The sequence below is a fragment of the Anabrus simplex genome, chromosome 2, assembly GCF_040414725.1.
Source record: "Anabrus simplex isolate iqAnaSimp1 chromosome 2, ASM4041472v1, whole genome shotgun sequence".
Lineage (NCBI taxonomy): Eukaryota > Metazoa > Arthropoda > Insecta > Orthoptera > Tettigoniidae > Anabrus > Anabrus simplex.
This window is the reverse complement of record NC_090266.1, coordinates 1,219,109,005-1,219,135,734: the sequence shown is the minus strand read 5'-3', so window position 1 is coordinate 1,219,135,734 and position 26,730 is coordinate 1,219,109,005. Positions and strand designations below refer to the sequence as shown.

Here is a 26,730-nt window from a genome sequence, read left to right as displayed (position 1 = left end):
CCTAGTGTTCTTTCACTTACAAACTTGTCTACGAGTATGCATGACATTCTCTAGATATCTTTGCTGTGGATTTATCCGTAGACTCCATCACCTTCTTCTGCAAAACCGGACCCTTCAAAGTTCTAAGTCGTTCTGCAAAAGCCTACGACATTAAAATCCATGGTGAATGAGTAACTGTTTCGATTGATTGGCTGAAACCAGCCTTTATTGCAGTTCCAGATGACTCTGCGATGCCGAGCACCTTAACAATTCCTGTTATCCCACAAGAAAAAATGACATCCCACACCTCACACATCACCTCCAATTGTGACAACTTCCTATAGAAGACAGGTTCATTTTAACAAGAAGTGTAGTTGAACACTCGTGGGACTAATATGATGTTTATCACGGTGACGTAATGCCTACAGCACCATTCAGTGCCATCTACTCAATTACGAACTATCTTGTTATTTATCCTTTTCCTAGATTACGATAAACAATGATTCCAGCTTCATTGCCTTTATAGATGGAGCGTTAATGTCTCCGTACAGGAGACTACAACATAAAAAGTATATTTGCTAAATAATAACCATATATAATCAATGTTGTAACATACTGAACTTGGATATTGAACTAAGGACTCTTAATTTGTTCCCCTGTAAAGATCATTAATGGACACACAATTTATTTACATCGGGGATTTTCAGTTGAACTGGTTCTACCAACAGGAAAACATGTTGTCCTTACACACGGTCAACCTACCACTAGATAATATCCGGAGGAATGATCTGTCTGATGCGACCTACCATCTTTGTATTCAAATAACTTTATATTAATTTAAGAATAGTTAATAGAAACAAAATGCAATAACATAAAAATCTATACAAAAGAATGGAAAAGATCCACCCAGCCTATGAAACATGGCCAGCCTGAAATTGGTGGATCTAGCTTATTATCCTCCTAAATGCTTGAACATGCTCTACATTACTAATACGGATAGAATACTCATCCTACTGTGACGAGAATGGACCTCAGGTTAGGCGATCCCATCTTTTACACTTCCATGGTGCTGATGTTCTGGAAATCGGTCAACAATGGTCCTCGGTTGATTCAGCATGGGTTACTGCTTCCAACCGTTACTGCTAACCACGTTCAATTGGAAACTCGCCAATCTTCTCCTTTCGGTGTGTAAAATGTAGATTAGCACAGCAGAGTTGTGATCTGGATTTTTGTAAGTATGTTAAAAACTACAAATCAGTCTGTCGAAGAGTTCGTAGGGTGGCTAAGATAATGCACAATAACAAGAAAGTTAGAGTCGTCCAATAATTAATCGTGAACGATATGAAATTTAATCAAGAGAGAAACCAACATACATGCAGTAGGAAATAAAGTTGCTGCCATAAGAAATGATAATGGAATACAAATGAATGACCCTCATCATTTGGCTAATTATATAAATGATTTCTTTCTATCCCTACCATACAAACTTGAAAATGCAAATAAATCAGATATATTACCCAAACTACCAACCTTTGTGCAAGACTCTATGCTATTAACTCCAGTAACAGAATTGGAAGTTCTTAAAATCATACAGTCTTTGAATAATAAAACTTCCATAGGTGTAAGTGAAATTTGCACAAAACTCATTAAAAAATGTGCTCCCTATCTCGTACAGCCTTTAACTTACCTAATCAATGAATCATATTCTAGTGGTCAGTTTCCTAATCTCTTTAAAAAAGGCTAAAGTTATCCCAGTCTTTAAAAGTGGAAACTTACACGATTTACTTAATTACAGACCAATATCAGTACTTACTGTTATTTCAAAAATATTTCAATGTGCTATGAAAGATCGGCTTACTAAATTTTTTATCAAATGTAACTAGTTTAATAATGCACAACACGGGTTTAGAGCTGGCAGAAGTACTTTGCTTTATCACATTTTACGCAGTTGGTCGTAAATGTTCTTGATAATGATGAAACAGTGATAGGACTATTTCTTGACCTTTCAATGGCATTTGATACTGTTGATCATGAAATATTGTTGCACAAATTATATCAGACTGGGGTTAGAGGAACTGTTAATGACTCGTTTAGATCATACCTGGATAAACGATCCCAGTTTATTGAAATTACACATTGTAACAGTAAAGGGCATAATGAGACATATCACTCTCAGACTTAGGTTTTCCACAGGGTAGTAATTTGGGGCCTGTTCTTTTCTTGATCTATGTGAATTATCTTCCTCACAATAATCAAGTAGAAACTGCAGCAAATACAGTCCCATCTAGGTTAGAATCATGGTTGAGGAAATACAAATTAACATTGAACCTAAAGAAGGCCCAGGCATCTAACTACCATGACAAAACTGCAAAAAAAGTACAACCTTACATTAAATGCAAATGCAATTGAAAATACGTTGACCACAACATTTCTAGGTGTCCATATAGATGAAACATTAAGACGGGATTGTCATATTAAAAAAAAAAAAAAAAAAAAAAAGGAAGTCCGAGTTCTGTTTGTTTTGCCTTAAGGATTTTGTCTAATAGTTGTAGTGAAGAATATGTTAGAATAGCATATTTTTAATATTTCCATTCAGTTATCACTTATGCTATTGGTCTCTGGGGCTGCTACAAATCAAATCTTAATGTTATTTTTCGAATGCAGAAACGAGCTATCAGAATTATATCAAGACGTAACAGGTTAGATCATTGCAGACCATTATTTAAGAGACTAAGGATACTCTCGGTACGAACAGGTTAGATCATTGCAGACCATTATTTAAGAGACTAAGGATACTCCCAGTACGAAGCATATGCACCATGCAATGCAGTCTACACATGAAAAAAAAAAAATTGATCGGAAAGAATTTTGACAATCGCAATTACCAGACGCGAACAAGAGATAATATTTTTATCTAGCACAAGAGTAAAACCCTTGCCTTGAGACATGTAGACTCTGTTGGAATCAGATTGTATAATAAGCTTCCAAATAAGATTAAAAATATGAGTCCTGTCAGTTCATTTACCACAGATTTTAAAAAATCTCCTGCTGAGTAGCTACTTCCATAGTACAGAAGAATACATGATGAAGTGCTGATAATGATGCTATTACTTTTTAACTTATAAATGTTCTTAATATCTGTATACAGCCTTAAAAATATGTTAATATCACATTGATTATGTACGTATTGTTAACGCCACACTCTCAGATTTTAATTTTAATTTTGTCTTGTAAATATTGATTATTAATATTATTTAAAAAAATTAGAATGTGCTGTCCTAACATTGAGGTATTTGGTATTCTTGTTTGTTCTTTTTCTTCTTTGTCAAAATGTTCATTATTGTGCATATACCGTATTTACATGAATAATCCCCGCACCCTAATTTCAGGAAGGACCATTTTGAAAAGAAAAAATGAAATGAACTAAAATTCCTTCCATCGAAAGAGTAACGTAAGCATAAACAAATATTTCATATCCCTCCTCGAGTTCCACGTGGTATTTACGCAAATATGAATATAACGCATATAGCTACTTTGCTTGAACATATTTGAGATGATAAAAATACATTATCACTTCTATAAAATATATTTTCCATGAAAATGAGCAATTAGGCCTTCTTATGTGACAGATATTTCATTAAGCTAAACTTGCAATAGGCTTGATTCGCCGTAGATCGGAAGATTCTTTGTCTCTTGCATCACTAGAATCCTCTCCTAAATTACTCACAAATTCGTCACACTCCGAGTCTAAAACACTTCTTACAGGCGGCGTCTTTTTACTCGGATAGTAACACGACCAGTGGTGGATAATTCTTTTGTGCAATGCAAACACTTGAAATAGACACTCCTGCGAACTCGTTTGTTAGTTTTGTGATACAGTAAAACCTCACTAATTCGAAGTCGTTGGGATGCAAACATGTGAGTTTGAATTACATGATTTCGATTTAACCACCAACTTCTAATTCAGAAATGCCAACCCTTGCCACGTCACAAAATATTCTAAGACCCGTTATTGCAAGCAATTAACATTGATTCACAGTTTAAACCTTCCAAATGCGATGGTAAAAACTATTTCCATAATGTATCCAACAAGGTGCATTTACAGTATTCAAATAATGCAATGATATAACTCGTTAGCAAACATGACCTCACGCAACGAAAGAAAAAGAATTCAAAGACGAGTTGAAATCTATGCTGGCTCCTCTGTGCAAGTGCTTTATTCACTGGATTACTGCACTGTATGCATTTTAGATGCCTTGTACTTGCACGGAGAGTACTCTATACCCTTAAAACATCATGGCTTATTAAACCTTCCTATGACGAGAGGAGAAGTCTTTCGTTTTCGTCTGCATTGAAACATAGTAAAAGGACCCCATCTCCTTTAAAACCATAAGTCCGTTGATTTCGGCATTAAAAATGCAGTTTCATCGGTATTGACAATATTGTTCGGTGCGTACGAGCTGATTATAATTATGAGCCACGCTTTTGTGCCAAATGTCGGCATCGCCATTGTTCGCAGATTCTGCTTCTCTGCATACTGCCTGCTACATGATGTGGTGTTCCTTAAAACGCTGAATACAAATGAATTACGATTTCACACACCGAAACAAGTGAAAGTGCGGAAAGCTACCCCTGCACGTTCCGGAAGACGCGTTCTATCATGACGCCAAGAAAATTTGAATACTCTGTAAAATACTACTTTAAGGACAATAAAGACAGTTTTGAATTAAAAGTCTTAATTATTTTCTGTTTAAAAATGACATATGGGGGCAGTTTTCTTCTATCTGCGGTTACACAGAGCATAACTGTACGTCTTACATCCAAAAGTACGTGAACCAGGAGCTTGTTGCTAACCTTGACGCAAATAAAACCCGCACCCCAATTTCGTACCTCAAATATTTTTAAAAAATATGCTTGGATTATTCGCGTAAATACGGTATTATTGTTAGTATTAAGAAATTACTCAACAGCTTGCGGCTTTACGCCAGAAAGCTTCAGCTGTGATGGTCTATAAATTGATAATAATCTGGCTCACTCCAATATTTTGTGTGTGACAAATTCTGACATACATTCATACAATACAAGAGGTATCAATAAAATTCACATTGAATTTATTAGCTCAATTAATATGGCAACAAGTCTGTATGGTACTTGACAGCACATGTGTATAACTCACTTCCTGAACATATTCGACAGGCTGCTACATTTACTGTATTTAAGCCAAAACTTGTAAAATATTTACATAAGATGATATGAACATCTGAGATATCTTGAATATGTAATATATATATACGTTAAATGTATCGTACCTCTGTAATGAGTTTAACTCACTTTCCGTTTATTCTCACGTAAAACGTTTAAGCTTCTGTGTTATCTCCTAATTCTGCTACATGTATATCAGATATGTATTGCACCTATATGAGCCATGGCTCAGGTGCCCTTTACAAAGCAAACAAACAAACAAACAAACAAACACTCCTATACTGTTGGCATATTTCAAAATATGTAATTGAACAGTCTATGGAAGCTAATTGATTGAATGAATGAATGAATACCATCACACTGTGAACAGTTTCTAAGGTCACTAATACTTTGGAATATCTATAGTTAATGTTTTCATTCCTTCCCTGAAGGGGGAGGCAGGCTTCCTAGATGGTGATGCCGTCTCTCAGGCCGGGAGATTTGTATTGGAGGAGGAGATGTGCAGAGGAGGTGAGAGGGTTGACAACCGTGGCCTATACTAGGAACTGTTCCGGCATTCGCCTTAATGCAGCAGAATGGAACACCACAGGAAACCGTTATCGGGACAGCCGACGGTTGAAACCGGCCTATCTCCGTCCCCCGAATACAGAGGCATAGAGCCGTGGCCGCTCCTCTTCTGCTCGGTTGGTCAGTCGGAGTGCAGAGCTGTCGGACCACGGGCCAGGCGTGGCCGCTCGTGGGCCAAGACTCGCTCTGCGTCCACCATCCTGGACTTTTATCGAGGTACATTTATACACTAAACCGATGTGGTAGGTGCGAATACTGAACAGCTAGTATACAATAATAAAGTTTTATTATGAATCCACCTGTTCAATACATTATAATGTTGTTACATTAAAATAACTTCATTAGTTAAAAAGTTACATATGGGACATGTTTCGCTCTCTTATAGAGCATCATCAGCCAAATCCGAATCTCAAACAATTGTTATTTACGTAACAAAGACTTAAGAACCATTAGAACACTTTTGACAAACTTAAAACTTATTCTATTCAAAAATCATAAAATATAAAATCCTTGTATACATGGCTCAATTACATGTGCTTATTAGGAACATACATTAAAATTATGGAAAAGAGAGTACTAAAATATAAAATAAATAATATATATATCATGTCCAAAATCCTAGAAAGATGTGAAGATCAATCTTAGGAGCCAATTTGTGGATCTTCTTAGTAATGAGATCTGGTAAAAAAGTAATTTATCCCTTGTGGATAAGAGTCTATAAAGATTCAAAATTTATCGTCAAATTTGATGATTGAACTTATAACAGGATAAATGTTGGTCTTCAAGAAATTTAAATGCTTGTCATGTGACCTCGGCGAATGCTGTTGGAAAGATATGTTCTTATAGTTGTCAATGACCGTTCGTTGAACTAATGGATTTTATACAGATGATTGAAAGGGACGTAAATCAACGTTTGTATTGAAAGCTGCTGCTTGGTTTATCTTGTTGAATGTCTGTAACAAGAAAAGGAATCTTGTAAGTAATCGGAATTTGTGTTGCTAGTTAAGAGTGTGTTTCTAGAAACTTCACTTACCCCTCCAATTGCTGTTTGTCGGTTTGGTGTTGTCCGAGGTTATGTGGTGACTGTCTGTTCTGTGTCTACTCCTTGTGTTGTAAGAGTGAGGTGGTGGGGGTTGAGGGGAGGGAGTAGGGGTAGGAGGAGAAATGTTTGTGGGTGTGGTTTTGGAAGGGGAATGTCTAGTAGGAGCGCAGGGAGGGGTTGAGTTTTTTAATGTTGGATGATTATTAGTTATTTTGGGAATGAAAACTTTGGCAAAATTACTTTTTTCTAGATTAAGCGTCTTTAAGAGTTTCGGTAATTGTTCGTGCAACGGATTTCTTATTTCAATTTCGTCATTTAAATTTTTTTCCTTATTGAAATACTGGTCTAAGTGGATATAAATATTTTCTAATTCTGTCATTAGTTTACCTTTTTCTATCTTCTTTATGATTTTTAGGTCTTTCTCTATGGTTGTAAATTGGTGGCCTGACTCTCTCATGTGAGCACTCATCGCAGAATGTTTGTTGTGCTTTGTAGCATTAACGTGTTCTAAGTATCTTGTGAGAAAGTTACGGCCAGTTTGGCCAACATATGAACATTTACATTCTACACATGTTAATCTATAGATGCCAGAGCTTAGATAAGGGTTCTTGTTGGAATTTATACTATTGTGGTTGAAAAAAATGTTTCTGTTTGTATTTTGTGTTTTGAATGCTACATTTACATCTCGTTTTTTGATAGGATTAGTTATTTGAAAAATGGCTGGATTGGTGAATGTAAATGTTGCGAATTTGGACTGCTTAGTTTTTTCGGGAGTAAGATTAGTTACTAACTTTTGTTTTACTTTATTGATGATCCGATTGACTGTATTTATTTTATATCCATTAATTGAGGCCAGATCTTTTATAAAATTGAGTTCCTTTTTTAAGTTACTCTCTGAAAGGGGGATTTTGAAAGCTCTATAAACTAAACTGTAAAAAGCCGCCTGTTTATGTGATTTTGGGTGAAGAGAATCATTTTTTATCGTTAGAGGGGCATATGATGGTTTTCTAAATATTTGAAATTCAAAACTATCTCTTATTCGTGTTACATTAATATCCAGGAAGTTTATTGAGTTGTTAGTTTCATCTTCTTTCGTGAATTTTATATTTGGGTCAATATTATTTAAGAAACTTAGGATTTTTTCACTATCATTTTTTTGGCTATCTATTATGACAAAGGTGTCGTCTACATACCTGATCCAAAGGCAAAGTCCATTTATTTTTGTGTTTATTTTGTTTTGCTCCAAATGATCCATATATATGTCTGCCAGTATGCCCGACGTGGGGTCTCCCATTGCTAGGCATGTTTGGTGGTAAATCTTTTTATTAAATGTGAAGTAATTATTGTTTAATACAAATTTCAGTAGGTTTACGAATTCGTCTATTTCACATCTACTTAATTTGCTGTATGTAAGAAGATTGTGTTTGATGATATTGATGGTTTCTTTAACCGGTATATTTGGATACATGTTGGTTACGTCGAATGAAACCATTTTATGTTGTGGTTGTAAATTGAATTTTCTTAGTTTATTACAAAATTCTATTGAATTTTTGATTGTTGATTCGTTGTTAAATTTGTAATGTCTTTTGAGGAAATAGTGTATAAATTTGGATGTTTTATACGTGGGACTATTTCTACTGTTTATTATAGGACGTATGGGTACGTTGGGTTTATGTAATTTGGGCAATGCCCTAGCTGTTGGTAACTTTGGATTCATATTTATCATTTTTTGGTGTTCTTGTTCATTAAACAAAAAAGTAGAATTCTTGAGGATAATTTTTAGATTCCGTTGAATCTTATTTATGGGATCCTGGTTTACGAGAGTGTAGGTTTTGTCTGAAAAGAATTCTTCTGTTTTTTCAATGTAGTCATTTTTATTTAAGAGGACTGTGGTTTCACCTTTGTCTGCTTTGGTAACAATTACATTATTTTTGTTTAGTTTTGTTTTTAGTGTCATTATTTCTGTTATGAGAGTGGAATTAGAGCTTTTGTTTATTTCCCTTACGAAAGCCGGTAGCTTCTTTTTAACTTCAAATCTGATGTCGTTTTGTATATCTGGTGTTAATTTATTCAAGTTTGATTCAACTTCTGCTACTACATTGATTACGTCTTCTACTTTTTGAGAGTTAGGCCAATTAAATTTTGAACCTTTATCTAATAGGTTCATCTCATTATCAGTAAAGTTTGTGTTTGAGAGATTGATAGTGGTGGGAATGTTTTTAAGGTTAGAATTAGGATTATTTGCTCTATTGTTAGATTTGTTATGATTTGGTTTGTTTTCTTTTAAGAGTGTAAGTTTTTTATCTAGGGTTTTTTGTTTCTTGTCTAAAACGTCTGCAAGTTTCTCTGTTATATGATTTTGGATAGATTTCCATTCTAAAGGAGATAATTCTTGTGCAATTACCAAGTGTGTACGATATAATTGCAAGTTCAAAAATGATTTCTTCCTATATAGAGCTTTAATTTCACTTTTCAGCCAGATCTCATTTATTTTGTTTTGAGTATCTGCTACCTTTGAATTAGATACGTTTTTTCTTTGTATAGATTTTAAAAACCTAGGTACTAATTTACATTTCAAACATTCTTTCAAGAACCAAATATCTTTGGATATCTTACTGATTTTGATTTTGAGATTCAGATATCTATTCTTTTTGTTTGTATTAGCCTGGTTGGCTATTTCATTGCAAGTGACTAATCTCATGTTTTAATCCGTATTGAAATCTGTTAGTATACAATAATAAAGTTTTATAATGAATCCACCTGTTCAATACATTATAATGTTGTTACATTAAAATAACTTCATTAGTTAAAAAGTTACATATGGGACATGTTTCGCTCTCTTATAGAGCATCATCAGCCAAATCCGAATCTCAAACAATTGTTATTTACGTAACAAAGACTTAAGAACCATTAGAACACTTTTGACAAACTTAAAACTTATTCTATTCAAAAATCATAAAATATAAAATCCTTGTATACATGGCTCAATTACATGTGCTTATTAGGAACATACATTAAAATTATGGAAAAGAGAGTACTAAAATATAAAATAAATAATATATATATCATGTCCAAAATCCTAGAAAGATGTGAAGATCAATCTTAGGAGCCAATTTGTGGATCTTCTTAGTAATGAGATCTGGTAAAAAAGTAATTTATCCCTTGTGGATAAGAGTCTATAAAGATTCAAAATTTATCGTCAAATTTGATGATTGAACTTATAACAGGATAAATGTTGGTCTTCAAGAAATTTAAATGCTTGTCATGTGACCTCGGCGAATGCTGTTGGAAAGATATGTTCTTATAGTTGTCAATGACCGTTCGTTGACACAGAACAGACAGTCACCACATAACCTCGGACAACTCCAAACCGACAAACAGCAATTGGAGGGGTAAGTGAAGTTTCTAGAAACACACTCTTAACTAGCAACACAAATTCCGATTACTTACAAGATTCCTTTTCTTGTTACAGACATTCAACAAGATAAACCAAGCAGCAGCTTTCAATACAAACGTTGATTTACGTCCCTTTCAATCATCTGTATAAAATCCATTAGTTCAACGAACGGTCATTGACAACTATAAGAACATATTTTTCCAACAGCATTCGCCGAGGTCACATGACAAGCATTTAAATTTCTTGAAGACCAACATTTATCCTGTTATAAGTTCAATCATCAAATTTGACGATAAATTTTGAATCTTTATAGACTCTTATCCACAAGGGATAAATTACTTTTTTACCAGATCTCATTACTAAGAAGATCCACAAATTGGCTCCTAAGATTGATCTTCACATCTTTCTAGGATTTTGGACATGATATATATATTATTTATTTTATATTTTAGTACTCTCTTTTCCATAATTTTAATGTATGTTCCTAATAAGCACATGTAATTGAGCCACGTATACAAGGATTTTATATTTTATGATTTTTGAATAGAATAAGTTTTAAGTTTGTCAAAAGTGTTCTAATGGTTCTTAAGTCTTTGTTACGTAAATAACAATTGTTTGAGATTCGGATTTGGCTGATGATGCTCTATAAGAGAGCGAAACATGTCCCATATGTAACTTTTTAACTAATGAAGTTATTTTAATGTAACAACATTATAATGTATTGAACAGGTGGATTCATAATAAAACTTCATTATTGTATACTAACAGATTTCAATACGGATTAAAACATGAGATTAGTCACTTGCAATGAAATAGCCAACCAGGCTAATACAAACAAAAAGAATAGATATCTGAATCTCAAAATCAAAATCAGTAAGATATCCAAAGATATTTGGTTCTTGAAAGAATGTTTGAAATGTAAATTAGTACCTAGGTTTTTAAAATCTATACAAAGAAAAAACGTATCTAATTCAAAGGTAGCAGATACTCAAAACAAAATAAATGAGATCTGGCTGAAAAGTGAAATTAAAGCTCTATATAGGAAGAAATCATTTTTGAACTTGCAATTATATCGTACACACTTGGTAATTGCACAAGAATTATCTCCTTTAGAATGGAAATCTATCCAAAATCATATAACAGAGAAACTTGCAGACGTTTTAGACAAGAAACAAAAAACCCTAGATAAAAAACTTACACTCTTAAAAGAAAACAAACCAAATCATAACAAATCTAACAATAGAGCAAATAATCCTAATTCTAACCTTAAAAACATTCCCACCACTATCAATCTCTCAAACACAAACTTTACTGATAATGAGATGAACCTATTAGATAAAGGTTCAAAATTTAATTGGCCTAACTCTCAAAAAGTAGAAGACGTAATCAATGTAGTAGCAGAAGTTGAATCAAACTTGAATAAATTAACACCAGATATACAAAACGACATCAGATTTGAAGTTAAAAAGAAGCTACCGGCTTTCGTAAGGGAAATAAACAAAAGTTCTAATTCCACTCTCATAACAGAAATAATGACACTAAAAACAAAACTAAACAAAAATAATGTAATTGTTACCAAAGCAGACAAAGGTGAAACCACAGTCCTCTTAAATAAAAATGACTACATTGAAAAAACAGAAGAATTCTTTTCAGACAAAACCTACACTCTCGTAAACCAGGATCCCATAAATAAGATTCAACGGAATCTAAAAATTATCCTCAAGAATTCTACTTTTTTGTTTAATGAACAAGAACACCAAAAAATGATAAATATGAATCCAAAGTTACCAACAGCTAGGGCATTGCCCAAATTACATAAACCCAACGTACCCATACGTCCTATAATAAACAGTAGAAATAGTCCCACGTATAAAACATCCAAATTTATACACTATTTCCTCAAAAGACATTACAAATTTAACAACGAATCAACAATCAAAAATTCAATAGAATTTTGTAATAAACTAAGAAAATTCAATTTACAACCACAACATAAAATGGTTTCATTCGACGTAACCAACATGTATCCAAATATACCGGTTAAAGAAACCATCAATATCATCAAACACAATCTTCTTACATACAGCAAATTAAGTAGATGTGAAATAGACGAATTCGTAAACCTACTGAAATTTGTATTAAACAATAATTACTTCACATTTAATAAAAAGATTTACCACCAAACATGCCTAGCAATGGGAGACCCCACGTCGGGCATACTGGCAGACATATATATGGATCATTTGGAGCAAAACAAAATAAACACAAAAATAAATGGACTTTGCCTTTGGATCAGGTATGTAGACGACACCTTTGTCATAATAGATAGCCAAAAAAATGATAGTGAAAAAATCCTAAGTTTCTTAAATAATATTGACCCAAATATAAAATTCACGAAAGAAGATGAAACTAACAACTCAATAAACTTCCTGGATATTAATGTAACACGAATAAGAGATAGTTTTGAATTTCAAATATTTAGAAAACCATCATATGCCCCTCTAACGATAAAAAATGATTCTCTTCACCCAAAATCACATAAACAGGCGGCTTTTTACAGTTTAGTTTATAGAGCTTTCAAAATCCCCCTTTCAGAGAGTAACTTAAAAAAGGAACTCAATTTTATAAAAGATCTGGCCTCAATTAATGGATATAAAATAAATACAGTCAATCGGATCATCAATAAAGTAAAACAAAAGTTAGTAACTAATCTTACTCCCGAAAAAACTAAGCAGTCCAAATTCACAACATTTACATTCACCAATCCAGCCATTTTTCAAATAACTAATCCTATCAAAAAACGAGATGTAAATGTAGCATTCAAAACACAAAATACAAACAGAAACATTTTTTTCAACCACAATAGTATAAATTCCAACAAGAACCCTTATCTAAGCTCTGGCATCTATAGATTAACATGTGTAGAATGTAAATGTTCATATGTTGGCCAAACTGGCCGTAACTTTCTCACAAGATACTTAGAACACGTTAATGCTACAAAGCACAACAAACATTCTGCGATGAGTGCTCACATGAGAGAGTCAGGCCACCAATTTACAACCATAGAGAAAGACCTAAAAATCATAAAGAAGATAGAAAAAGGTAAACTAATGACAGAATTAGAAAATATTTATATCCACTTAGACCAGTATTTCAATAAGGAAAAAAATTTAAATGACGAAATTGAAATAAGAAATCCGTTGCACGAACAATTACCGAAACTCTTAAAGACGCTTAATCTAGAAAAAAGTAATTTTGCCAAAGTTTTCATTCCCAAAATAACTAATAATCATCCAACATTAAAAAACTCAACCCCTCCCTGCGCTCCTACTAGACATTCCCCTTCCAAAACCACACCCACAAACATTTCTCCTCCTACCCCTACTCCCTCCCCTCAACCCCCACCACCTCACTCTTACAACACAAGGAGTAGACACAGAACAGACAGTCACCACATAACCTCGGACAACACCAAACCGACAAACAGCAATTGGAGGGGTAAGTGAAGTTTCTAGAAACACACTCTTAACTAGCAACACAAATTCCGATTACTTACAAGATTCCTTTTCTTGTTACAGACATTCAACAAGATAAACCAAGCAGCAGCTTTCAATACAAACGTTGATTTACGTCCCTTTCAATCATCTGTATAAAATCCATTAGTTCAACGAACGGTCATTGACAACTATAAGAACATATCTTTCCAACAGCATTCGCCGAGGTCACATGACAAGCATTTAAATTTCTTGAAGACCAACATTTATCCTGTTATAAGTTCAATCATCAAATTTGACGATAAATTTTGAATCTTTATAGACTCTTATCCACAAGGGATAAATTACTTTTTTACCAGATCTCATTACTAAGAAGATCCACAAATTGGCTCCTAAGATTGATCTTCACATCTTTCTAGGATTTTGGACATGATATATATATTATTTATTTTATATTTTAGTACTCTCTTTTCCATAATTTTAATGTATGTTCCTAATAAGCACATGTAATTGAGCCATGTATACAAGGATTTTATATTTTATGATTTTTGAATAGAATAAGTTTTAAGTTTGTCAAAAGTGTTCTAATGGTTCTTAAGTCTTTGTTACGTAAATAACAATTGTTTGAGATTCGGATTTGGCTGATGATGCTCTATAAGAGAGCGAAACATGTCCCATATGTAACTTTTTAACTAATGAAGTTATTTTAATGTAACAACATTATAATGTATTGAACAGGTGGATTCATAATAAAACTTTATTATTGTATACTAACAGATTTCAATACGGATTAAAACATGAGATTAGTCACTTGCAATGAAATAGCCAACCAGGCTAATACAAACAAAAAGAATAGATATCTGAATCTCAAAATCAAAATCAGTAAGATATCCAAAGATATTTGGTTCTTGAAAGAATGTTTGAAATGTAAATTAGTACCTAGGTTTTTAAAATCTATACAAAGAAAAAACGTATCTAATTCAAAGGTAGCAGATACTCAAAACAAAATAAATGAGATCTGGCTGAAAAGTGAAATTAAAGCTCTATATAGGAAGAAATCATTTTTGAACTTGCAATTATATCGTACACACTTGGTAATTGCACAAGAATTATCTCCTTTAGAATGGAAATCTATCCAAAATCATATAACAGAGAAACTTGCAGACGTTTTAGACAAGAAACAAAAAACCCTAGATAAAAAACTTACACTCTTAAAAGAAAACAAACCAAATCATAACAAATCTAACAATAGAGCAAATAATCCTAATTCTAACCTTAAAAACATTCCCACCACTATCAATCTCTCAAACACAAACTTTACTGATAATGAGATGAACCTATTAGATAAAGGTTCAAAATTTAATTGGCCTAACTCTCAAAAAGTAGAAGACGTAATCAATGTAGTAGCAGAAGTTGAATCAAACTTGAATAAATTAACACCAGATATACAAAACGACATCAGATTTGAAGTTAAAAAGAAGCTACCGGCTTTCGTAAGGGAAATAAACAAAAGTTCTAATTCCACTCTCATAACAGAAATAATGACACTAAAAACAAAACTAAACAAAAATAATGTAATTGTTACCAAAGCAGACAAAGGTGAAACCACAGTCCTCTTAAATAAAAATGACTACATTGAAAAAACAGAAGAATTCTTTTCAGACAAAACCTACACTCTCGTAAACCAGGATCCCATAAATAAGATTCAACGGAATCTAAAAATTATCCTCAAGAATTCTACTTTTTTGTTTAATGAACAAGAACACCAAAAAATGATAAATATGAATCCAAAGTTACCAACAGCTAGGGCATTGCCCAAATTACATAAACCCAACGTACCCATACGTCCTATAATAAACAGTAGAAATAGTCCCACGTATAAAACATCCAAATTTATACACTATTTCCTCAAAAGACATTACAAATTTAACAACGAATCAACAATCAAAAATTCAATAGAATTTTGTAATAAACTAAGAAAATTCAATTTACAACCACAACATAAAATGGTTTCATTCGACGTAACCAACATGTATCCAAATATACCGGTTAAAGAAACCATCAATATCATCAAACACAATCTTCTTACATACAGCAAATTAAGTAGATGTGAAATAGACGAATTCGTAAACCTACTGAAATTTGTATTAAACAATAATTACTTCACATTCAATAAAAAGATTTACCACCAAACATGCCTAGCAATGGGAGACTCCACGTCGGGCATACTGGCAGACATATATATGGATCATTTGGAGCAAAACAAAATAAACACAAAAATAAATGGACTTTGCCTTTGGATCAGGTATGTAGACGACACCTTTGTCATAATAGATAGCCAAAAAAATGATAGTGAAAAAATCCTAAGTTTCTTAAATAATATTGACCCAAATATAAAATTCACGAAAGAAGATGAAACTAACAACTCAATAAACTTCCTGGATATTAATGTAACACGAATAAGAGATAGTTTTGAATTTCAAATATTTAGAAAACCATCATATGCCCCTCTAACGATAAAAAATGATTCTCTTCACCCAAAATCACATAAACAGGCGGCTTTTTACAGTTTAGTTTATAGAGCTTTCAAAATCCCCCTTTCAGAGAGTAACTTAAAAAAGGAACTCAATTTTATAAAAGATCTGGCCTCAATTAATGGATATAAAATAAATACAGTCAATCGGATCATCAATAAAGTAAAACAAAAGTTAGTAACTAATCTTACTCCCGAAAAAACTAAGCAGTCCAAATTCGCAACATTTACATTCACCAATCCAGCCATTTTTCAAATAACTAATCCTATCAAAAAACGAGATGTAAATGTAGCATTCAAAACACAAAATACAAACAGAAACATTTTTTTCAACCACAATAGTATAAATTCCAACAAGAACCCTTATCTAAGCTCTGGCATCTATAGATTAACATGTGTAGAATGTAAATGTTCATATGTTGGCCAAACTGGCCGTAACTTTCTCACAAGATACTTAGAACACGTTAATGCTACAAAGCACAACAAACATTCTGCGATGAGTGCTCACATGAGAGAGTCAGGCCACCAATTTACAACCATAGAGAAAGACCTAAAAATCATAAAGAAGATAGAAAAAGGTAAACTAATGACAGAATTAGAAAATATTTATATCCACTTAGACCAGTATTTCAATAAGGAAAAAAATTTAAATGACGAAATTGAAATAAGAAATCCGTTGCACGAACAATTACCGAAACTCTTAAAGACGCTTAATCTAGAAAAAAGTAATTTTGCCAAAGTTTTCATTCCCAAAATAACTAATAATCATCCAACATTAAAAAACTCAACCCCTCCCTGCGCTCCTACTAGACATTCCCCTTCCAAAACCACACCCACAAACATTTCTCCTCCTACCCCTACTCCCTCCCCTCAACCCCCACCACCTCACTCTTACAACACAAGGAGTAGACACAGAACAGACAGTCACCACATAACCTCGGACAACACCAAACCGACAAACAGCAATTGGAGGGGTAAGTGAAGTTTCTAGAAACACACTCTTAACTAGCAACACAAATTCCGATTACTTACAAGATTCCTTTTCTTGTTACAGACATTCAACAAGATAAACCAAGCAGCAGCTTTCAATACAAACGTTGATTTACGTCCCTTTCAATCATCTGTATAAAATCCATTAGTTCAACGAACGGTCATTGACAACTATAAGAACATATCTTTCCAACAGCATTCGCCGAGGTCACATGACAAGCATTTAAATTTCTTGAAGACCAACATTTATCCTGTTATAAGTTCAATCATCAAATTTGACGATAAATTTTGAATCTTTATAGACTCTTATCCACAAGGGATAAATTACTTTTTTACCAGATCTCATTACTAAGAAGATCCACAAATTGGCTCCTAAGATTGATCTTCACATCTTTCTAGGATTTTGGACATGATATATATATTATTTATTTTATATTTTAGTACTCTCTTTTCCATAATTTTAATGTATGTTCCTAATAAGCACATGTAATTGAGCCATGTATACAAGGATTTTATATTTTATGATTTTTGAATAGAATAAGTTTTAAGTTTGTCAAAAGTGTTCTAATGGTTCTTAAGTCTTCGTTACGTAAATAACAATTGTTTGAGATTCGGATTTGGCTGATGATGCTCTATAAGAGAGCGAAACATGTCCCATATGTAACTTTTTAACTAATGAAGTTATTTTAATGTAACAACATTATAATGTATTGAACAGGTGGATTCATAATAAAACTTTATTATTGTATACTAACAGATTTCAATACGGATTAAAACATGAGATTAGTCACTTACTGAACAGCTAGTATACACAGTTTGGTTCACATACTATGCTAACTCGATTCAAATTCTATTCTGTAATTTATACAGTTCAAGTATACTTACAAATATCTTGACCTCCATTATTTTGGCTTGAATGTTGATACAAGAACGTTTATACGAGAATGCAACTATATGACTGTCGTCGTCAGAAAAATTTACTTTACAACAAAATTTTAATGTTTTTCAGGCAATGAAATGGAATTGTCAGTTAAACTAACTCGCCCATCGCAATTTGAATTTGAAATCAAAAATCCCCTATCATGTACAGTTTTCTGTGGCAACCATATTCAATCATTTTTATATTTTAAAAATGGTTTCTTTCATAGTTTCATAGGGCCGAATTTTACTACTCACCTTCCAAAAGAACCAGTTTTCTTGAAAACGATGTGCTGGTCCCTGACACAATGTTAAAGAGTTAAAAAAAACTAAAATAAATAGTGACTAGCTGTAAGAATTGTATTTAAGACTAGCTGTTGTAGTAACATTATCAAGCGCAGTGGCAACGCACCTCAGCTGACGGTTTTGTGGGCTTAGGACATTGTAGGCCCGGTATTATGACTTCCAAGGTCAAGGGATTAGTTCATTCCCTGTCATTTCAAAGCTTCTTCTTCTTCTCCTTCTCCTTCTTCTTCTTCTTCTTCTTCTTCTTCTCGTTTACATTTTCATTTGAGTGGTCATCTTCGTTATCATCCTGATCAAAGTATGGTGAGACCTTGTGGTATTTCACTTAATAGAAACAATCTCAATGGCAGCCATCGACAGTTAACTCGTTACAATGATGACTGAAAAATATTTCTACGTCGGTGATGCTCGGCAATGAAAATACAAATTCAGGAATATCCTTCTTATCATAGTTCATACGGTAAAATATATGGGACTTGAATTATTGAAAATTGTAGTTCTTATAACTTGTATTAATTAGAGGTTTAGATAGAATTAATATTTCTCAAGATATTTTGAAGTTTGTGAAAAATGTAATAATTGTCAAAAACTTTGCACAACTTGTGTTATGTACAGTTTCTCATTGCAGCTAGTATGAATTGCTTTGTTCCTGTTAACATAGTCTGGTGCCGAACTAGGCTATCCTTGAATTCAAATACAGAGCTTGGGGAAATAGTGCTGAGCTGTTGTGCTGTAATTTTGACACAATCCACAGACAGACAAAAAGTGAACTGCACTCCTTTTCACGTTTTGTATTCCTGATCCAAAATTAATACTGAGTATGATTTTAATTTCTCCACATAGCAGATCGAGCTGAGACTGCCCACACTAAGGGGGACCTTCATTCATTCCTCTAGATAATTTGGGTGTTCATTACTATTTCTGTTTTTCCAGGCGACTCAGCATGAGACCAACACAGGAAGAATTAGAAGAAAGGAACATCTTAAAAAGTAAGTCCTGTGATTAACTACATGTAGTTCAGTAGTAATGTGCTCTTCTTCTTGTTTCCGTGGCATGACTCGGGTTATTAAGCCACTATTCTGTCAAACCACAAAGCCTCACATAAGATGCTGTCAGTTGGTACAATTATTTTATTTACATGTATTTACAAATTAAACACATACATAACCTTGATCACTGCTATCACAACAAAACACTTGCATCACCAAGCCACCATTTTGACAAAAGCCAATCGCTGCACATGGAGAATACAACCTTGGAACACAAATAAAACAGTTGACTGCTTAAAAGCATGCCGACACGTGGTCACAAGCATAACCTTGCTACACCATGACTCTTCAACCAATAACTTCCAACAGCTCGCTTAACAGTAACTAACTTCACCGTCAAGATCGTCTCTTTATATAGGTATCCTGGCCAGGCTTCCAGAAAGATACATTACAAGCAATACCTTCTCGAAAACTTGAGAGTGCATAATACATAGATTATAATGTATGGAATATTCTCAATCGTTCTCGTACATATTACCTTTCTGGAAGTAAAGTGTGTTTCACAATTATGGATTACAATTTATATATACAGGTAAGAATAAATTATAATATTAATTTACATGTATTAACTGAACTGATATAAATATTTATATATAGCACATGTTTCATGACATAACCTCACAAACAGCACGATCATATTGTATGTACTATCCGCACACTTTATCTTGGTGCATTTACATCCTAGTGCTGAATCGGTCGACCTCGGCGATCTTCGAGATTCATACTGGCAACCTTTGAAACACAAACTATGAATCGCTTAAGCATCGTTGTGCGACATCTGGCGTAAACTTTACGTACTGGTACTGTTGTTGTTTACACATCAAAGTCAAAGTATAGAATTCATGCTAGGAACAAGATTCGCATCGAGAGATATGTTGTATAATGTTATATAATGTGTATGTGACATAGTTGTTGGCTTAAGATGATAACGGTTTAGAAATTTCATATCGATCGATCATATTCTCGATTCAATTCAGATTTCGTTATCATGCAGTTGGCAGCACCAGGCAGCACTATCGATACCAAGACAGCTCGCTCCTTACTCCTCACCCCGTACACAAATGCATCAAGATAAAGTGTGCGGACAGTACATATGATGTAATAATAATAATAATATAATAATAATAATAAATGGATGTAACACCTTCATGGCTATACATTACAAGTAATAATAACCATAATCGTAAAATAATAATAATAATAATAATAATAATAATAATAATAATAATAATAATAATTCAAGTTCGATATCTGCATTAGTAGTTACCCATGGGTGAGAGAATATTGTCACCATGTCTTATAATGTATAGTCTGTGAAAACACTTTTCCGCCTTGTCAGTACTTCACCTGGCGTACATGTTTCGAGAGCTCAACTGCTCCCTTCCTCAGAGGTGCAAAACATCAAACAAAAAAGGAACTTGACTGTTAAAAATGGTTGCATGGTTGCAAGAGATTAAGAAGAGAAATTCTGATTTATATGGAAAGTTTTAGAACTTTAGCAGTAAGTCAATTGACAATTTTTTGGAATGAAGTATACAAATCAGATACTTGAATTACAGATTAAGAAATTTAAATATAATGTTTTTCTTTTTAATGTGTAAAGAAGGATTTCAGGAAAGGAGACATTATCAAGAACGGAGCAGACAGCCTTTCAAATTTTAGTATAGTGACTAGTTAAATAGGTTTTATTCATTTTTTTATTTGAAAATTTTAAAGTTCTTACTAAATGACATAGTAAGGATACATACATTATCATTATAGACTGTTATGCTTTTCAGCGTTCAGTCTGCAAGCCTCTGTGAATTTATTAATGTACATCCTCGATTTGCAACTAGTGTTGTGGCTTCATTTAGTTCTATACCTCTTATCTTTAAATCGTTATAAACCGAGTCCAACCATCGTCATCTTGGTCTACCTCTACTTTTCTTACCCTCCATAGCAGAGTCCATTATTCTCCTAGGTAACCTATCCTCCCCCATTCGCCTCACATGACTCCACCACCGAAGCCGGTTTATGCGTACAGCTTCATCCATCGAGTTCATTCCTAAATTAGCCTTTATCTCCTCATTCCAAGTACCCTCCTGACATTGTTCCCACCTGTTTGTGCCAGCAATCATTCTTGCTACTTTCATGTCTCTTACTTCTAACTTATGAATAAGATATCCTGAGTCCACCCAGCTTTCGCTCCCTAAAGCAAAATTGGTCTGAAAACAGACCAATGTAAAGATAGTTTCATCTGGGAGCTGACTTCCTTCTTACAGAATACTGTTGATCGCAACTGCGAGCCCACTGCATTAGCTTTACTACACCTTAATTCAATCTCACTTACTATATTACCATCCTGGGAGAACAAACAACCTAAATACTTGAAATTATCTACCTGTTCCAGCTTTGTATCATCAATCTGACATTCAATTCTGTTGAATTTCTTACCTACTGACATCAATTTTGTCTTCGAGAGGCTAATTTTCATACCATACTCATTACACCTATTTTCAAGTTCCAAGATATTAGACTGCAGGCTTTCGGCACAATCTGCCATTAAGACCAAGTCGTCAGCATAGGCCAGACTGCTTACTACATTTCTACCTAACTGAATCCCTCCCTGCCTTTTTATACCTTTCAGCAGATGATCCATGTAAGCTACGAACAGCAAAGGTGAAAGATTACAGCCTTGTCTAACCCCTGTAAGTACCCTGAATCAAGAACTCATTCTACCATCAATTCTCACTGAAGCCCAATTGTCAACATAAATGCCTTTGATTGATTTTAATAATCTACCTTTAATTCCATAGTCCCCCAGTATGGCAAACACCTTTTCCCTCGGTACCCTGTTATATGCTTTCTCTAGATCTACGAAACATAAACACAACTGCCTATTCCTCTCGTAGCATTTTTCAGTTACCTGGCGCAGACTGAAAATCTGATCCTGACAGCCTCTCTGTGGTCTGAAACCACACTGGTTTTCATCCAACTTCCTCTCAACGACTGATCGCACCCTCCCTTCCAGGATGCCAGTGAATACTTTGCCTGGTATACTAATCAATGAGATACCTCGATAGTTGTTGCAATCCTTCTTGTTCCCTTGCTTATAGATAGGTGCAATTACTGCTTTTGTCCAATCCGAAGGTACCTTACCAACACTCCATGCTAATTTTGTTACTCTATGAAGCCATTTCATCCCTGCCCTCCCACTATACTTCACCATTTCAGGTCTAATTTCATCTATTCCTGCTGCTTTATGACAATGGAGTTTATTTACCATCCTTTCCACTTCCTCAAGCATAATTTCACCAACATCATTTTCCTCCTCCCCATGAGCTTGTCTGTTCGCAACACCACCAGGATGATTTCCTTTTACATTGAGAAGATGTTCCCTCCACCTCTCCAGTGGTTCCCTGGGATCTATTATGAGTTCACCTGAATTACTCAAAACACTGTTCATTTCCTTTTTCCCTCCCTTCCTAAGATTCTTTATTACCGTCCAGAAAGGTTTCCCTGCTGCTTGACCTAGCCTTTCCTTGTTTTTACCAAAAACTTCCTATGATTTCTTTTTGGATTCAACAACTATTTGTTTTGCTCTGTTTCTTTCATCTACATACAAATCTCTGTCTGCCTCGGCCCTTATTTGGAGCCATTTCTGATAAGCCTTCTTTTTACGTTTACAAGCTGCTCTCACTTCATCATTCCACCAAGATGTTCGCCTTTTCCCATCTTTACACACAGTTGTTCCTAGGCATTCCCTTGCTGTTTCTACTTCAGCATCCCTGTAAGCCACCCATTCTCTTTCTATATCCTGAACCTGCTTACTGACTACTGTTCGAAACTTCTCACTAATCATATCCATGTACTTCTGTCTAATTTCCTCGTCCTGGAGATTTTCTACCCTTATTCGTTTGCAGACAGATTTCACTTTCTCTGCCCTAGGCCTAGAGATACGTAGTTCACTACAGATCAGATGGTGGTCTGTATCATTGAAAAATCCCTGGAAAACTCGTACATTCCTAACAGATTTCCTGAATTCGAAGTCTGTTAAGATATAGTCTATTATGGATCTGGTACCCCTAGCCTCCCACGTGTAGCGGTGAATAGTAAGGATAAGTTAACATTTTACAAAGAAAAGGGATTTTTTAACGATATCAAGAATTGTTTGTGTAATTTGTTTTATTGATGACTGTTGTACAAATGTGTCAAGTCCAAGGATTTTTGTTTGATGTTTTGCACCGCTGAGGAAGGGAGCAGTAGCTCTCGAAACATCTATGGGAGGTGATACGTGAAGTATTGACAAGGCAGAAAAGTGATTTCACAGACTGAATGTAAGTCATTAGGACAAAATTGAATTTTCATGGTTAAAATAATCAATTATAATGTACATACGATTTGACAATATAATTCCTAACCTGTGCACATAGTTATACAAACTTATTAAAGGAAAGAAAAAAGAAACATATATAAAATAACCCAGAGTAAAAAGTTGTCTCAATACGTCAATAGGAACAAATTTAGCTCGAAACTTAGTAACATGCAGAATGAAATAACAAAACAGGAAAATGCAATTCTCGTACAGTATTTACACTCAAGTTACTGCCGTCAAAATGGGCAATGGATTCTATCTTCGAGTTGTATTGACAAAAAATGTATTGTAGAGGGTGGAACTGTGATTTGTTATTTTGAGGGATGTTATGAATGTCCGAGAGCAACTGGAATGAATCGGCTAGATAAGGTGGTGACTGCTTGTATATTATTTTGAGGAGTATAAGCAAAGAATGATAGCTAAGACACTGGTTTGGTTTAAGACAGTTTAGCTCATGGAATGCAGGAGTTATAAATTTTGAAATGTTCATTATAAAGCGGACATAAGCATTCTGAGCTCTCTGAAGTCTATAGAGAGGGCACCACTTAGTCTGCTGTACACGACATCGCAATAGTCGAACAGAGGCATTGTTAGAAAAATACTCATTGGCATAAAACTGGTCTCTTTTGTCCAGTCAAGGTTTTTGTCTGGTACTAATCCTAAATATGTAACTTTGTTTTCAAAAGGGATAATGATTCCTCTCCACGTTATTAGGGGATATTTACAGTCTTTCACAGTTTGCAAAGTCTTGATTCATTTGACATATAGCTTCCTGAATACCGGTGATCTTTGTATGAGGATGGAACCGTAAATCATCAGCATAGAGGGGATATATACATTTTTCAATATCTGATGGAATATGGTTAATTGTAAAAGAAAAAGAGAAGAGGAGGAATTACAGAACCCTGAGGTGTCCCTGTCTCAATTTGCTTCCATGAGGTTCTTTTCACTTTATAAATTTGATAGAAAAGATTTTGTGTACATTGTTATATTGGATGATAAGTTAAAGATTCTAATTTTGCTAGATGTATGTATTTTTCCACACAGTCAAAGGCAGATCTAATAGTATTGAGCACATTCAATATCATGCTTCAGAAGAATGATGGAATTTAACTTGAAAATCTTGAAGATTCAAAGGAACCAAAGGGATGTGTTGAAAGTATATCATATAATCATCGACATGAACCAAATTCATTTGCCCGGGAGCTGTAAATGAATGCTGTTTGATTTTTCTATTCAGGAAGACTTCTCCCTCTCGGATTTTTTGCCACTCACACCCTTGTATTGATTCGTTGCTTTCTTGCTGTCTCTTGCCCATAACTCGTTGGCCATTCTCTGATGTTAGTTCCAGTGAGGGACATGCGACTATCGCTCAACAAATGGCCTGCGGATTTTGGAATGCCGCTCGGTCTGCACGGTCGCATCTTCAACAACGTTGCTCGAACGTTTCAACCTCTCGTATTAGATAGTCCTTTCCTTGGTTTCCTGAGGCCGGGAGGCAGGCAGTTGCTCTGTATTTTTTGTTCTCGAATCACTTTGGTAATTTAATCATTATTAAACACACAGAAATGAGGAATAATTGTGCAGCCACAAGAAAAGTGAAGTCAGTATTCGTTGTTGGCATATAGACAAAAATCGGTCAAGAAATGTGTACTTGGTAAGTAGCACAAAGAAACTCTGATTTTGAGGCAGTTTTCTGACCTGTTGGTTATTTATGTGCTGCATCTAAGGTTCCATACAGCATCTCAAACCATCACAACTCTGTCATTGTTCATACAAATTTCTGTTTTCCAGAGGCTGGTTGAATCCTCAGGCAAGGCAGAAAGTGCTATTCCAGATGCACTAGTCACAAACGGGACCAATATGTCTGTGTTGGTACTGCCATAGGAACTAGTCTGCCTTTTTATTCAAGGCAGACCACAGACTGTGAGGAATCCTGATAACTTCCCAATTTCAAAGCTGTGTGTGTGTGTGTGCGCGCGCACTCTCACTCTGCCTGTCTATAACACTTGTTAAGAATACTTATTTTAAAATATTTTTGTTTTGTTTTTTGTGTTTAGAACAAAGTGCTGCTGAAGAAAAGAAGATGAAGGAAGAGAAGAAACGAATGTTGCTACGGAAACTTAGTTTTAGGCCAACTGTAGAAGAGTTGAAAGAGAAGAAGGTAAGACTGTAAATGTGTTGTATCATTTCTCGGTTCTGTTTATACTCGAGGAGGCTTGGAGCATCGCTGGCCAGAGTAAGGCTGATGTTTCTGGTTCTCTCTCTCTCTGTGTAATTTGCCCTGTCTTCACTTACTTTATATTCTTATCCTGAAATTCAAAGATTTTGCATTGTTTCACAAGTTTCATGATCACTATTTCTTCTTTCAGTAATCTACTCTACCACTTTCTTCTTCTCTCTTTGGCTTTTCCATTATGGAATCCTACATCCTCTTATAGAGTTTATCTTGACAAATTCTGTACCATCTAGCTTAAAAGCACTGTAAAACTTAAATGATTAGCATTCATTTTTGTGGGATTGTGACTTCTAGCTTCTGGACTGCAGAAGATGCTTGTGAATTACTAGATACAAGGATACTGAGATGTGCGTTAACAAAATTACAGTAAGTAGAAGGGAGGAGAGAGCCGCCAATACTCGGCTTGTAGAATGTACTGCATTTCCCTGAATACAAGACGATGTTCTTCCCTGAGAAATTCTTGTGAAAAATGAAGGGTCATCTTGCCTTCACAAGCCAACAATGATGAACACCACTGGTAGCTTCCACAGAAACGACGGTTCTTCCCTTCACCCCCGGTGCACATATGCCTTTCTTTATTATACAGTTGTAACTGATGCTTAAAATAAGTAACATTTTTATAGACAGCAGAGTTATTTAGAAATCCAGACAACTTCCCAC

General features: G+C 34.5%; 1 protein-coding gene across 4 annotated transcripts in view; it reads left to right on the top strand.

Annotated features, from left to right (window-relative positions):
* Positions 1-26,730, top strand: part of LOC136864808 (phosphatase and actin regulator 2) — a 1,136,936-nt gene that overhangs the window by 1,061,127 nt on the left and 49,079 nt on the right. For all 4 annotated transcript variants that reach the window (XM_067142230.2, XM_067142231.2, XM_067142232.2 and 1 more), the window contains 2 exons: positions 19,362-19,417; positions 25,892-25,995. In XM_067142230.2, coding sequence (XP_066998331.2) covers positions 19,362-19,417; positions 25,892-25,995 — 160 coding nt within the window. The remainder of the gene's footprint in view (positions 1-19,361; positions 19,418-25,891; positions 25,996-26,730) is intronic.